Here is a 14,645-nt window from a genome sequence, read left to right on the forward strand (position 1 = left end):
GCGCACAGAAGGCCCCACTTCAGATAACCACCCTGTGACCATACCACCATGCCCCTCACCCTACAGAAGCTGGGGATTAAGGTCTGGACTTGGCGGCTAATAGTCACATAGCTCAGGGATCGTTTGTCCGCCCAGTCCCCCCTGGTAAGTTACTCTGAATAAAACTATGTAAACAGGATGGAGTGGTTTGCTTTGTTCTTTGGTCTTAGAGTAACTTCTCGGTCTGGAGGAGATCCTCAATAATATTATAATAATGGTGTAGGACGCCAGAGAGACTATACTCATCACAGAGAGCATCAAATAAGGTACGTGACTGTCAAATCACTATGTTGTACACCTGAAATTATGTCAGCTGTATTTCTATTAAAAATAGGAATTTAAAATATTTAAAACTAAATAAAAGGCAGAGACATACTTTACAACAAAATCTCTGCATTGCAATATGGCTACCATTAGATGGTCAATACATCCATGTACTTAAACCTATTGTACTTTTATAGGTCATTTAGGCAAATATTTACTTACTGTATGCCAGAATATTTTACTAATGAAAGATAGTCAATCAGTGGCAAATAATATACTTACCTTTACTACTACTTCTGGAAATAACCTAGTAAAAAAAGAAAAGGCTTATATTATGTTTCAGAAGCATTATCAACTATAACTTTAATCCATTAATGCCGATATTTCTCTAACAGGCGGGACTTGACTCTAAATACAGTAGAAAAAAGTTTAGGGGCACCTGGATGGCTCAGTCGGTTAAGTGTTTGACTCTTGATTTCGGCTCAGGTCACGATCTCACGGTTCACGAGCCCAAGCCCCGCATCAGGGTCTCCCCTGTCAGTGCAGAGCCTGCTTCAGATCCTGTTACCTCCCTCTCTCTCTGCCCCTCCCCTGCTGGTGTGCTAGCACTCTCTCAAAATAAATAAACTTAAAAGTTTAGAGAAATCCGGGGTGCCTGGGTGGCTCAGTCAGTTAAATGTCTAATTATAGTTCAGGTCATGATCTCATGGTTCCTGAGTTCGAGCCCCACATCAGGCTCTGGGCCATGGAGCCTGCTTCAGATTCTGTCTCTCTCTCTCTCTCTTTCTGCCCCTCCCCTGTTCTCTCTCTCTCTCTTAGAAAATGAATAAAACATTTAGAGAAATCCTATTTGACCTTCAGGCACTATTAAAATCAGCATATCATCCTTAAACAGGTGAATAATGTATATATGAAAATAAATCATTTTTCTTCCATAGCATTGGTTACATAGTTTCTATTTCATATAATATTTTTTTAATGTTTATTTATTTTTGAGACAGAGAAAGACAGAGCGTGAAGGGGGGAGGGTCAGAGAGCGGGAGACACAGAATCCGAAGCAGGCTCCAGGCTCTGAGCAGTCAGCACAGAGCCTGACGCAGGGCTCAAACTCATGGAGTGTGAGATTGTGACCTGAGCTGAAGTCGGACGCTTCACCAACTGAGCCACCCAGGTGCCCCAATTTCATATAATATTCTAAATACTAAATAGGAGTCTTGGTAAAACCGACATCTAAGAAAAGACAAGTTTTATAAATAACTTGAAGATTCCTGCAAATTACCAATGGTATCTGCTCAGTGATGAAACCACCCCCATCCTTACCAAGGCTGTGTCAAAGAAGTCTTCTATCACATTAATCAGGGATGGGTCAGACACTGGATCTGCCATGGTCAGAAATTCTATTGTTCTTTCAAACCAGGAAACCATGTACACAAGAGAAGAAACATAGTTTCAACCTTCTAAGACTCAAACTTCTAGGCCTTATTCAATACCAGCTCATAATTCCAGTAAAAACTAGAGCAAAATAGTTTAAGACTTTTCTAGGACATTTTGATTCGACCTGGCTCTAAGACCTCTGTGTAGAACTCTCCAGAATGAAGACCTATTGTTACAGTGTGGCACTAAGAGGCTCTCAGATACCAGCAAGAGTTGGAGATTTGGCCAAGAGGGATGCCAGGAAGCCATATACGGGGGGGCTAGTGATTAAAGATTAAGAGATAAATGAGCCTCCCCACACAGGAGCAATTCTTGTCTTGAAAGCTGTAGAGAACGTACTATCAAAGGAGGCGCAGAATTCGGAACGTGCCAGAGAAGTACGTTAATACAGTAACTGTGCCTCAAGCCTTTCTTTTGTCAAAAGCGTCCAGCCAATTGGAGATTTGTTTTTCTACAGGAACGTATATGCAAGTTCATATTAAGCTGCTAGGATTGGTAGGATTTAAGATAAACTCCTACAACATTGATTCAAAAAAGTGAAGGCCATCTTTGGACCACTTTTTTTTTTTTTTTTTTTTTTTGCTTAGAAAAAAGAACAACAACAAAATCCTGTGGGCATAGTTTGAAATCCTCAACTGAACGTGGAGTAGGAGGAGTTTGTGATGAGAAACGTTTACAGGAGTGAGGCCTTGGAAACTTCGTCCACTTGGCAGCCAAGAACCCAAAGCACCCCCAGCTGGGGACCATGGACATAGCAATCAGGTCCCAACCTTGACCGCACATTAGGAAAACCTGGGAGGCTTTGAAACACCCTGATGCCTGGGACCCCTCACAGACCCAGGAAATCAGAATTTCTGGTGGTGGGACACAGACAGTGCTCGTTAAAGCTTCCCAGGTGATTCTAACGTACAGCAAGGTTGGAGGGCCACTGCTGTGCTCCCAGCGATGCTCCTTTTACCTCACATCAAGCAAAGATTTGCATTAAACTGAATCATCCACCTGCCGGGGCAAACTTTTCTCTGATAGCCTGAAAAATGTCCCTCTATACAATGAAATTCACTGCTAATATGCCACATTTCCCCCTTCCTATATTCAAAGGCAGAATTTTATGCTTTTAAGTACATTTTTGTCACCACTCCACTTACCAACCCAAATCGTATCCCCCTCCCACGCCCACAAAATATATTGAGTATAGGTAAAGAGATGTGAGGGAAACGCTAGTATCCCAGCCCCTTTGATAATACCAATGTATTTTCCTTGACCAAAACCTACATGAAACAAAACATGCTTTAGAATGTGGCTAAGTTACGGTTCAGAAATTTCCATCACCAATTAGAAATTTCCATATTCCACTGGAATTCGGATTTCAAAAACTCCAGTGGAGACTTATTTGATTGGACTCTTTAAATCTTGGAAGGGTATTTTAAAATCTAAATAGGAAATTCAGGTTGGGGTAGATCTTAACTCATCCCCCTGCCTCCGCTCCCCCGCCCCCCCCCCAAAAAAAACCCATCGGCCCGTGGTTCCAAGTTACCCGTGGGACATCCTGCTCCATTTCCTTTCAAGTTTTACCTAGTTTTCCCCATTTCCTGTTATCTGCACTGGTAAGTGTAGGAGGGAATTAGGTAGCACTACATGCAAAATGAAATATATACAATTTGCCTAAGCATAATCCTTAGACCTGGGGGGGGGGGGGGGGGCCCGTAAGCGCTTTTAAAGTCCCTGAGAGGAGTTAAGGAAAGCCTGGTCTTTACTTGGTCTCCACCAAGAGATCTTTATTCCCTCCCACAGAGAGAATTTACAGTAAAGAAAAAAAAAAAAAAAGAGCAATCTCCCTGAGCCAATCTGGCTTTAATAAACTTCAGGTACTAGAGTCCAGGGGGTGGGAGAAAAAAAAAAATCAAAGATTTTAGAGCCAGCCAGATCACCCTCTTGCCCCTCTACCTTCCCTCACCTCCTCACCAACAAATCGAACATCTAACAGCTGCAGAATCCCATCTCATAAAACAAGGGAGAGGCACCAAGAGATTTCCTAGTCTGTGTTGCTTCCAGCAACATAATAATATAAAGGCACTCATAATAGTACCTGCTGGTTAACCCCTAAGAACCAGGATAAAATTTCACAACTGCAGGACTTAGAACGAACAAAAAAAATGTGTTTGCTCTTTGTGTTTTCAGACTCAACTGAGATCTCTGAAGTTGGAAAAATGGGCTATGGCGAGGGGAAGTATTTGATCCTTTATCCGGGTCCAATGTGGTTACTAATTCTATTAAAATAGTTATAGAGCCTTTGGTGGGGGGTTGGGGGGGATGGAGAATAGCTTACTCCCTGCTCATCCTGTATTTCCAAGTTCAGTTCACCAATTTAAACATGTTATTACAGCAACTGGCTTGTCAAGGGGAGTAGAGAGTATGACCGACTCATTCCTGCACACTCCCCAAGTGCCCTGCCCAGCACATACATCAGGAAACCTATGCAGAATTTTTGATGGATACAGGCAGTACGCACATCATTATCAATTTCGGCTCAAATTTGATTTCAAAGGAACAGAAAACACCAAACTAGATAACGGATTTCACACCCATTTAAATTACCCAAAGCCACACAAGATAAAAACAGGACACTTATCTTTGGGATCAGTCCCTGCTGAATTAGCAAAGGCTCATCTTCTTTGACACCATCAATGCAGAATCGCTGAATACATTTCAGCAACAGCGAAACATACTGAAATTCCTTTTTATCCAGTTCCTGGGTATTAGACCACACAAAGATAAAGCCTTACCATGCAAGTTAAGGGAATAGATCCTAAGCGGTCTCATCACAAGGAGATTTTTAAATTTTACTTAAGTAATGTCACCACCCAACGTGGGGCTAGAACTCACAACCCCTTTTCTGACTGAGGCAGCCAGGTGCCCCTCATCACAAGGAAATTTTATCTATTTTGTATCTACAGGAGATGACGGATGTTACATGCATTATAAAATGATTACCACAACAAGCCCAATCATTATACCATACAGCTTAGACTTACATAATGTGCGTCAATTATAGCTCAATGGGGGGGGGGAGCAGCCTTGCAAATAACTACACATTGTTGTTCCACCCACAAAACAACTTACTTGCCTTAGTTATTGACCTATGAAGATGGTAGAATACAAGATGATTGTATTTTTGAGGACTGTGGCTTGCTCCCTCTTGAAAATAGTCTTTTATTTTCTGAAATCCTTTATCATGGAAGGCATCAATAATAAGCGATTGAAGCTGGAAAGTTGATAGTTTGCAAATTATTTCCTCCCCCAAGAACATTTCATAGCAACATTTCTAGCATTATCAATAGTAATTCAGTGTGAAAAAAAATTAGAGGGCAAATATAGATCGTTATTTCTTGAACAGTAAATCATTGAGCCAATGGTGGAGTTTGCCGGTTTAAGATAGCAGTTCGCAAAATGTGGTTCCCGGACCACCAGCAGCATGGGCTTCACCTGGGGACTTACTAGTAATCAGAAACTCTAGGGTAGAAGCCTTCATGCATGCTAACTCTGAGAGCCACTGACTTAAGGAGAATTATACTTAAGTACAGGTATCTGCAGAAGAGACTTTATCCTCAGTCATGTTAGAAATTCTAAAACACTAAAAAATTCAAACCTATTAAAAGCAACATAAATGATCAGAATGTAAGAAAATGAACTCAACAATTACAGATGGAAGTTGACTAAGGATGCAAATTGTCATAATGAATTCAATTCTTCTTCTGCCTGAACATTAGGAAGATATACTTCTAAATACATATATTTGAAGAGACACTTCCTTAAATGTCTGTACTATAAAGATAGGATTTTTTCATTCAGTTCAGTCCAATCCTACACGCTAAATTACCAATATACAAGATCATTTTAATTTTTTTAAATGTCTACTTATTTTTGAGAGAGAGAGTATAAGCAGGGGAGGAGCAGAGAGAGAGAGGGAGACACAGAATCTGAAGCAGGCTCCAGGCTCTGAGCCATCAGCACAGAGCCCAACGCGGGGCTCGAACCCACAAACTGTGAGATGGTGACCGGAGCCAAAGCCAGACGCTTAACCGACTGAGCCACCCAGGCGCCCCTACAATATTATTTTAATAAGGAAGCAGTTTAGTGCATATGGCCCCAAATTCCACTTATTCTCACTACTGAAAAATGGAAAGCTAGCATTTGAAATTAAACGTGCCAACAGCACATTTACAAGTGAACCTTTTTGTTCCAGCTGTATGGTGTTCTACAGATGTTCCCATTTAGTCCTTACCACCACCCGGAGAGGACAGATTCCTTATCTGGGGGTAGCAGCAAGGCTGGGAGAGCTTAAGAACTTGCACGAGATCCCTCAGCTGAGATTTACAGTCAGATTCTCGGACTCAGAAACTTAGACTTCTGCCTGCTTAAAACTCCACCTGGCTTCTCTGTGCTCAGTATAAATCCAAACCCTGTGCCTTGGTCTCTAGGGCTCTGCATGATTTGGTCAGTCAACTTTTCTCTTTTTTTAATCTGTCAACTTCTGCCTGACTTCCCTATTAAGAAGTCCTAAAAAATAAAATTGTGCCTTGCCTCAGGGCCTTTGCACAGAAGCCTGGACCGCTCCCCCCCCCCCCCCCCCCCACTTTCCACCCGGCTGGCTCCTTATCCTCTAATCTCATCTTTCCAGATCACCTTTTTTATTCCTATCGTTTGGGACTTTATCTCAAGTAAGGCAAGTGCCTCTCTCCACATGATACTCTCTTGCTTTTCTTCCTACTCCTTCCCTTTGGTCGGTAACCTGTTTCTTCGGCTTTCTGCCAGGCTGTAAGCTCCCTGCGGACAGGAATTGTTTGTTTTGTTCAATACCGTCTACCTAGACTAGTACCTGGCCCAAGATAGATTAGACTAAGTACTGGTAGGACAGTGGAAAGCATGGTGATAAACTGAATGTGGAAGATGAGGGAAGGAGAAGGAGCAAGGTTTCTCTGCCTCTTGACCTTGAGCTTGGCTTGAGCAGCTGGAGAAACCGATTGCGGGGACAGCCCGGCAAACCCCGAACTAGAAAGAGCAAGCCTGCACACCCTCCCCCACCCGCGGAAAGAAGCTCGATCTTTACGTAGAAAGCATCCGGGGCGATTCTGCTCCCATCTTCCTCCTGAAGGGACTGCAAAGGATCGTCCTCTTCCTGTGTGCAATAAAAATATTGTTTAAAAAAATGTTTCAAAGAAATGCATTTTCAAGTTTCCATAAAATACTTTTATTTTTAAATGTTTTTATTTCTTTGTGGGGGGGGGAGGGAGAGACAGAACCTAAGTGGGGGAGAGGGAGAGGGAGACACAGAATCTGAAGCAGGCTCCAAGCGGTCAGCACAGAACCTGACCCAGGGGGCTTGAACTTGTGAACTAGGAGATAATGACCTGAGCCAAAGTCTCCTGCTGGCAGCTTAACTGAGTCACCCACCCACACACCCCTAGAAGAGGCTCTTAAATACTGAGAATAGAGGGTTGTGGGAGGGGAGTGGGGGGATGGGGAAAATGGGTGATAGGCATTAAGGAGGGCACTTGTGAGAAGCACTGGGCACTGTATGTAAGTGATGAATCACTGGGTTCTACTCCTGAAACCAACACTACATTGTATGTTTAATTTAAAGGACCTTAAAAAATAAAAGAAACGAAGCTTCATGTTGTCATCCTGAACAAAAACTTTGTTCCCCATGCCATTGATGACAGGTCTAAAGTAAATTACTACTAGGGCGCCTGGGTGACGCAGTCGGTTAAGCGTCCGACTTCAGCCAGGTCACGATCTCACGGTCCGTGAGTTCGAGCCCCGCGTCGGGCTCTGGGCTGATGGCTCAGAGCCTGGAGCCTGTTTCCGATTCTGTGTCTCCCTCTCTCTCTGCCCCTCCCCTGTTCATGCTCTGTCTCTCTCTGTCCCAAAAATAAAATAAACGTTGAAAAAAAAAATTTAAAAAAAATAAATAAAGTAAATTACTACTTAAAAATAATCTCTCCAACCTTCCTTAGTACCGTCTATGACACATACAGACTATCACAAGAAACAAAACAAACATCGTTGGAATAAGCAGTCACACAAAATAAGCAAATTAGAGTAACAACGATGAAACAGAAGGCTTCGGATTAATGAACTATTTGTAGAATGGGAGTTCGTAAATAAAGGTTTGGAAAGTGGGTTTCAAGCCCAATCAGGAGTTTCAGCTTTAGGTTTCTGACTTGCACGAATTTTAAGTCTTCCTCTAGGACTTTTACCGCAACTCCAAGGATCAAATGTCAACCACCACCGCAAGAGAATTCACCAAACATAGAGGATTGTTACACTTCTCTTCAAGGGCAATCCCGGTCCACCACCTTGGTTTTCACCGCACGTTGTGCTACATTACGTAACAGCATCTCCTCTGCTCACCGCATCCCAACAATTAATTAAAAGTACAATACACACAAAAAAAATCCTTTAATGTCTTCTAAAGAGGTTTTTTAATTATTTTAAATTTGTTAATGTTTTCTTTTGAGAGAGCGCGAGGAGGGGAGGGGCAGAGAGAGACAGAGACAGAGAGAGACAGAATCCGAAGCAGGCTCCAGGCTCTGAGCTGTCAGCACAGAGCCCGACCTGGGGCTCGAACTCACGAACCGTGAGAGAGATTATGATCTGTGCAGAAGTCCAACGCTTAACGGGCTGAGCCCCAGGAGCCCTTAAAGAGGTTTTGTTTTTTGTTTTTTTTTTTAAGTATAGCTTGGGCGCGCAGTCCTACTTCTATATGGACTTGACCAAACTCCTTGAAGGTCAGCATACTTTGCAATATTATCGTCATTATTTATAGATATGAAAAACTGGGTAAATTCAAAGTCCCAAATCCAGACTTGTTTATTTTTTTCACCAGCAGTGTATTCGGTGAAACGAACGTTGAGAGGTAGGAACGCTGGAGGGACCAATCCACCCCCCCAAGTCCGGGGCCGCGGGCGTTTTAGGGACCTTTATCTACAGTTCAGGTAGCCTGAAGTCCCAGCGCTTGGGACCATAAGTCTGGAGCCCACATGGGTGAAGGTCACTGCATGGTCTACGCAGCAAGAGGGGAAATGGGCTGGGAAAACATCCGGGGCAAATTGAGAAGAGCCATCTCATTGCCTTCCAAACATTAATCCTCTAGTCTCCCCTTCACTCGGCAAGGGACCAGAGGTTTCTATCCTGCCCGGCCGCCTCACTGAAAGCTCCCAATAAACTGCCCAGCAAACCTAAGGAGGTTGAAACGCTCAAGCCAGCCCGCACCCCCAGGCTATCTCCCCGGCGTCCAGCTCGTTTCCCGGCGGCGTCCGGGGTGTTAGCCGGTGCCGCGTCTCTGGGCGACCACGCCAGCCTCTGCAACCCCAGCCCGACGGAGCGTGGGCCCTTGCGCCCTCCTGGAACCGCGGAGAGGGCGCGAGGACCACAGGGGGCCCGGGCCCGCCCAGGGTCACTCACCGCCAGCATCCCGAGGCTCCCGGCCCGTGGCGCGCCTCGCCGCTGCGCCGCCTTCAGCCCCTTCCTGCGGTTCTTCAACCCGAAGCCAGGGCGGGCTGGGCAACGCTGCGGTGAGGACCCGCGCAGCCCCCGCCGCGTTTGGATTCCAATCCTCGCCGGGAACGCTAATCAAAGAACCCGCACCTGAAATTCACTAACATCGTTACTTGCGAGTAACTAGCAATCGTCGTCAGGCCACCCGCGCGCGCGCGCACGCACACCTGAAAGCGTTTGTTCAGACGATGTGAACAACGTCCTCTACGCATTCTTTATTGGCGAAATTCTAAACTGCTGGATTTCCCCTTTGCGGAAAGGGTTTCCTCTCCACCTTCAGCGGCTGGTTGGGCTGTCTTTGGTCCATTGATATTGATACGGACGGACTAAAGGTGGCCTTTCCCCCACTGGAAGCTGATTTGCGCCTGCAAGGGTGACAATTTTCCTGATATCACAAAAGAAGGTGTTGTGCCTTTTTGAACACGACGGTGTAGTCGGTCAAAAACCAAACAAAACAAAACCAAAAAAGGCAAACAAATGTTTTCATCCAGTCTGCTTGTTTTCTATCTACTTGCTTTAAGGCGACAAGAGTGTGTACCAAGGGCCAGGTTTCAGCCACTAGGCAGCCTAGGCTGTTTGCGCGAACACCCTGGCAAAAGGAAGTTGGACTGGCGTTTTCTTAAAACAAAACAAAACAAAACAAAACAAAACAAAAACGAACAAACGACCCCTCAGATCCAAACGTTCCTCGTGTAAACATCTATTTGTGTTTTAATTACAAGCTACGAATATTTCGTGCCACGACATTTACAGAAGATACTTTTTTGCATCCAAGCAAGACCTGATAGCACCCGAATCTGTGTCAAAGCCCGGTCTGTCCTTGCGGTGCGTTCAAAGTGATACTTATTTCAGAGATCTTGATAGCTGTTCCCTGACAAACAGGATGTAAATATAGTTACACTAATTTACCGATTTTAATCTAAGCCTAGCAAATGCAAAGCCTTCTTCCTTTGCTTTTGAATTAGTGGGCTTTTACTCTACCAAAATTGTAATCAAGGAAGAGCCAGCTGTGACAATAAAGTGTTCTGAACCAATAAAAATACGGATGCAGTAAAAAAAAAAAAAAAAAATCAAGGATGGTAACGAACAATAACCAAAATACAGTTTAAGTGCATTTTATTTTAGAGAATAAAATAAGAATATGATAAACAACATAATAAAATTAGTTTTCTTAACATTAGGCAAAATCTTTATAATCAATCATTTACAGAATTTGAGGAGGGGGGAATATTCATCCTTCCGAACTACATGGTTGTTGTGGAATTTTCAGGAGAAATGTGAGACAATACAATAGACAACACCACTAATTATTTATTTTTATATTTTCACTTTGACTAACTTCTTTTGCTAACCTATTTTATTTACAGAGACATAATTTTAGAGCAACTTGAAATCTACGCTTTACTTTTTCTCAAACTATGATGGAGATTCTATGACATTTCTTTGGACACCAGAATCCATTTCGAAAAAAAGCATGTGATTTGTTGATTTTGCTTTAACGTTAAAAATCATATTTGTTTGTATTTTTAAAGGGTAAAGACTCTCCAGGAACATTCTAAGATTAGAGAGACAAGAACAATTCTAAAAAATGTTTACAGTAAGACCTGGAATTAACTTCTATGTAATCTCAGAGGTGATTTTAAATTAGTTTGTTTTTTTTTAAGGTTTATTTATTTTTGAGAGAGAGAGAGAGCGTGAGCTGGGGAGGGGCAGAGAGAGAAGGGGGACGCAGAATCCGAAGCAGGCTCCAGGCTCTGACCCATCAGCACAGAGCCCCACGCGGGGCTCGAAACCACGAGCTGTGAGATCATGACCTGAGCCGAAGTCAGACGCTTAACCGACTGAGCCACCCAGGAGCCCCTAAGTTAGTCTTGAAGCTGTGTTTAAATATTTTAGGGGCGCCTGGGTGGCGCAGTCGGTTGAGCGTCCGACTTCAGCCAGGTCACGATCTCGCGGTCCGGGAGTTCGAGCCCCGCGTCAGGCTCTGGGCTGATGGCTCGGAGCCTGGTGCCTGTTTCCGATTCTGTGTCTCCCTCTCTCTCTGCCCCTCCCCCGTTCATGCTCTGTCTCTCTCTGTCCCAAAAATAAATAAACGTTGAAAAAAAATATTTTAAAGTATACATATCTTAACCTATCACAATTAACGGACTATTTGTAAAAGAAAAGTATGAATAAACTTAACGTTTGGAACACAAACGACATAAAACGCAACTGAATGCCAAGAGTGGTCAGACTTTTGGCAGTAGGTTAATATGATGAAAACCTGCGGACGAAATCCCTGGGGGAAGAGTGGACACGCTCTTGGTTTCCTCCCCGATCCTCGTGGCGACTACCTGAGAGTGATATTAATCGGAAAGAGAACTTGAGAGGCGAGGCGGGGAGAGACTGGGGGATGGACGAGTGAGTCACTTTCTTCTGCGTGGACTCTTGCCTCTGCTTGTGGGAGAGAATCCAGCTTGGAACTAGAGAAAGAAGAAAGTTCGTGAAACTGCCCAAAGCTGGCATTTTCCGTCACGGGCGTTGTCCGCGGTCAGGGGCTGGTGGCCCCGAAAAGCATCTCACCACGGAATTGACTTTCCGAACAAACCTGACTGTGCCCTTGACCGGGAGGTAAGAAGACCGAGAGCGTGCAGTTCTCTGGCGCAGGTTGTGAGCTTAGCGCGCATCGGCTTTGTTCTGTCTTTGGCCAGAGGAAGACACTGGTCCGGCAAGAGGTGGCGGCCTGCGCGCTCCCGGCGCGTCCCACGCAGCATCAGTGAGCGCGCCCCGAGCGCGCAGGGCGATGCCTGGGTCTAGGACGCTCGGGCCTCGGGATTCCGACGGATATAGGTCGGAGAATCCCCCTCTAACAGTGATTGGCCTTCGGGGACGGCCCTTCTCTGGATAGGGCTGGGAACCGAAGTGTGCCGCCTGCAGAAAAAGGCTGCGAGAGTACTTTCCGGAGACCGTCTTCTCTCGCCGCCCAGCGTGGCCAAAGAGCGAAGTCAGTCATTTCAATCGATTTCTTTTGTTGGGCGCCTCCAGGTACCGGAATCACCCTACGGAGGCGGAAGAACAGATGAAGACGACGTGTCTCGGTCCTGGGGAATCCACAGCGTCCTGGGCCCGTCACCGGGCTTCAGCATTCTTCAGAAAACGTCCCCAGATGGAATGGGGGTAGTTCTACAATACCAATAAAGACGGTCTTTAAAACGTTGTTTTCCGGTGGATGGCGATTAAGAACTGAGAGTCCCCATCCCCTGTTTAAGCAGATAAGGAAACTGTGCTCAGAGAGAGCCTAGACGAGAGGAGGAGAGAGAGAGAGACAGAAGGCGAGAGCGCGCGCCCGAGAGCGCCAGGGCGACCTAAGTGTCCTGCAGGAGCTTAAGCTCCCGGGGCCCGCAGAGACCACCATCCCCCTCCCCGTCCAGCTACCTTTAGCTCGTCTTTCCCTAAGGTTCTCCGGGCTCACTTTCCGGGACTCTTGTCCCACCGGGCTACGTCCCTGCGCAGTCCCTCCGAAGCATAAGGACACTTTAGGCCCGCGAGCTCACGGGGACCTTCGGCATTCCTTCGGACGCCACACCACTACTCCCTAAAAACGAGCACGGACTCCCGGACACTCGCGACAGCTACGACAAAGCCCGAGACCTGGAGCGCGCGAGCCAAAGGCTAGCTGGCGCGGGCGCAGTTACCCAGACAGCAAAGGTCTTAAATAAGGTGCCCGGGAATGGAGTATCGGTTCTCAGAGGACTTGTGTGGAAAGCGTCTGTCTCAAAACCTTCCATCTAAACCCAATCCGAAACCGCAGAGGCGAGGCGAGGTGGGGGGCGGGGGGGGGGGGTAGATTTCAACTTAAAAGAGACATTCCAACTTCCCACCTGCACCCTCGCCCCTTGACATCTTGGCTTCCCTTTCCCAAGGGCTCGGGTCCACCTGCCCCTCCGTTCCTAGTTCTGTCCCGGAGGCGGTGACCTTGCAGGTGCCGGGAGCGTGGGAGCTGACGAGGAGCTGGGAAAGGCGGAGCAGGGGGAGGTGTGTCTTTATAAACGCGCGGGCAGCGGGCGGGCGCGCACGCAGCGGTCCGAATGGAGACTTTTCAGCACCGCGGCTGAGAACAGGGCTCTTACCCCGCGGTCACCACTTCCGGATTTCTCAATAAATTTCTCTCTGTCTCTCTCTGTCTCTATCCAATTCATTTTTTAAGAGGAAAACATCACCTTGCACATCTCTAGATTTTTCTTCTGTTTTTCAGGATCGTTGGCGGAGAGCGCAGGCGAGGTGGGGCAGATGCTGGCGGAGGCAGGGCAGAAGGAGGACGCCGTGTGCTCCTACGGAATGAAGCTCAGTTGGGATATCAACGATCCGCAGATGCCTCAGGTGCGGGAAACCGGTGTGGGCGCGCATGTGGCTCTGGCCATCCACAAAAGGGCTGGTGGCGTTCAAGTTCTTGTAGGGACCGAGGAGAGACTCCCCCTCCAACCCCCACATCTCCCGAGAGTCCTCAATGGTTAGAGGGACCCCACAAAGGGCAGAGCTGGCTTTAGTGATCTGCCATCTCCCAGCTCTTTCCTTGCGCTGATTTGAAACACACCCATAGCCCTGAGACTGTCAGGCCCTGGGTTCCCAGTCATCTGACGACAGCAGGATGCCTGTCTCTCGCTTTCCTTCATCCCAGATAGAAATCAGGTGATTCTTTCTTGATCCGTTCTTTGAAATTCATGAGAAGGGTAGCAGAGAGTCTCAACAAATGCGGATTCCATTGCTTCTCACGCAGCAAAACTGTAAGATGCGACTATAAATCGGGGTGGCTCGAATCTTAAACAAATAGCATGACTTGGGTGATTTATTCAGACGTCGTGGCTGCCTGCATGGTCATGCTAACCAGACCATAGGTGCACAGAGAGACTCTGGAATCCAGATTTTGGACATAACTTCTGAGCTTACTTTTCTAATGACAAGGAAATCACCTTCTGTTAGGGTGAATTTGTTTTGTTTGTTTTGTTTTAATGGAACAAAGTAGTTGAGGGTCAAGTCCAGGGAACGATCTGGGCAGTTACTGGCTTGGGGCAAAAGCTGAGGAAATGCCTTTGAAGTCTTGGGTTTAGGTAGAAGGAAAGGGGAGTAGCTTCCCAAGAATTTGCAACGGTGGACTTCTAGCAATGTTGTGGCATAGGGGTAAGAGACATGGTGTTTATTCAACATCTATGATCTGCCATATTGAGATTCAGATGGATAGCAATTCATTAGCAAAGTCAAGTAGTCTCTCCAAGAGATCAGCGCTTTTTTGGATGTATATATGTATAGTAATTCAGGGTTTTTTTTTTAATGTTTATTTTTGAGAGGGGGGGGAGCAAGTGGGGGAGGACAGA

The 14,645-nt window shown here is 45.9% G+C and overlaps 1 protein-coding gene across 1 annotated transcript in view; it reads right to left on the reverse strand.

Annotated features, from left to right (window-relative positions):
- Positions 1-5,044, reverse strand: part of SYCP2L (synaptonemal complex protein 2 like) — a 108,879-nt gene extending 103,835 nt beyond the window's left edge. Inside the window, exons 1-4 of the mRNA XM_040460497.1 lie at positions 4,862-5,044; positions 4,367-4,486; positions 1,624-1,728; positions 586-610 (exon numbers count right to left, since the gene is read on the reverse strand). Coding sequence (XP_040316431.1) covers positions 586-610; positions 1,624-1,728; positions 4,367-4,486; positions 4,862-5,044 — 433 coding nt within the window. The remainder of the gene's footprint in view (positions 1-585; positions 611-1,623; positions 1,729-4,366; positions 4,487-4,861) is intronic.
- Positions 5,045-14,645: the final 9,601 nt, after the last annotated feature.

The sequence above is a fragment of the Herpailurus yagouaroundi genome, unplaced genomic scaffold, assembly GCF_014898765.1.
Source record: "Herpailurus yagouaroundi ecotype Mexico unplaced genomic scaffold, PumYag 250, whole genome shotgun sequence".
NCBI lineage: Eukaryota > Metazoa > Chordata > Mammalia > Carnivora > Felidae > Herpailurus > Herpailurus yagouaroundi.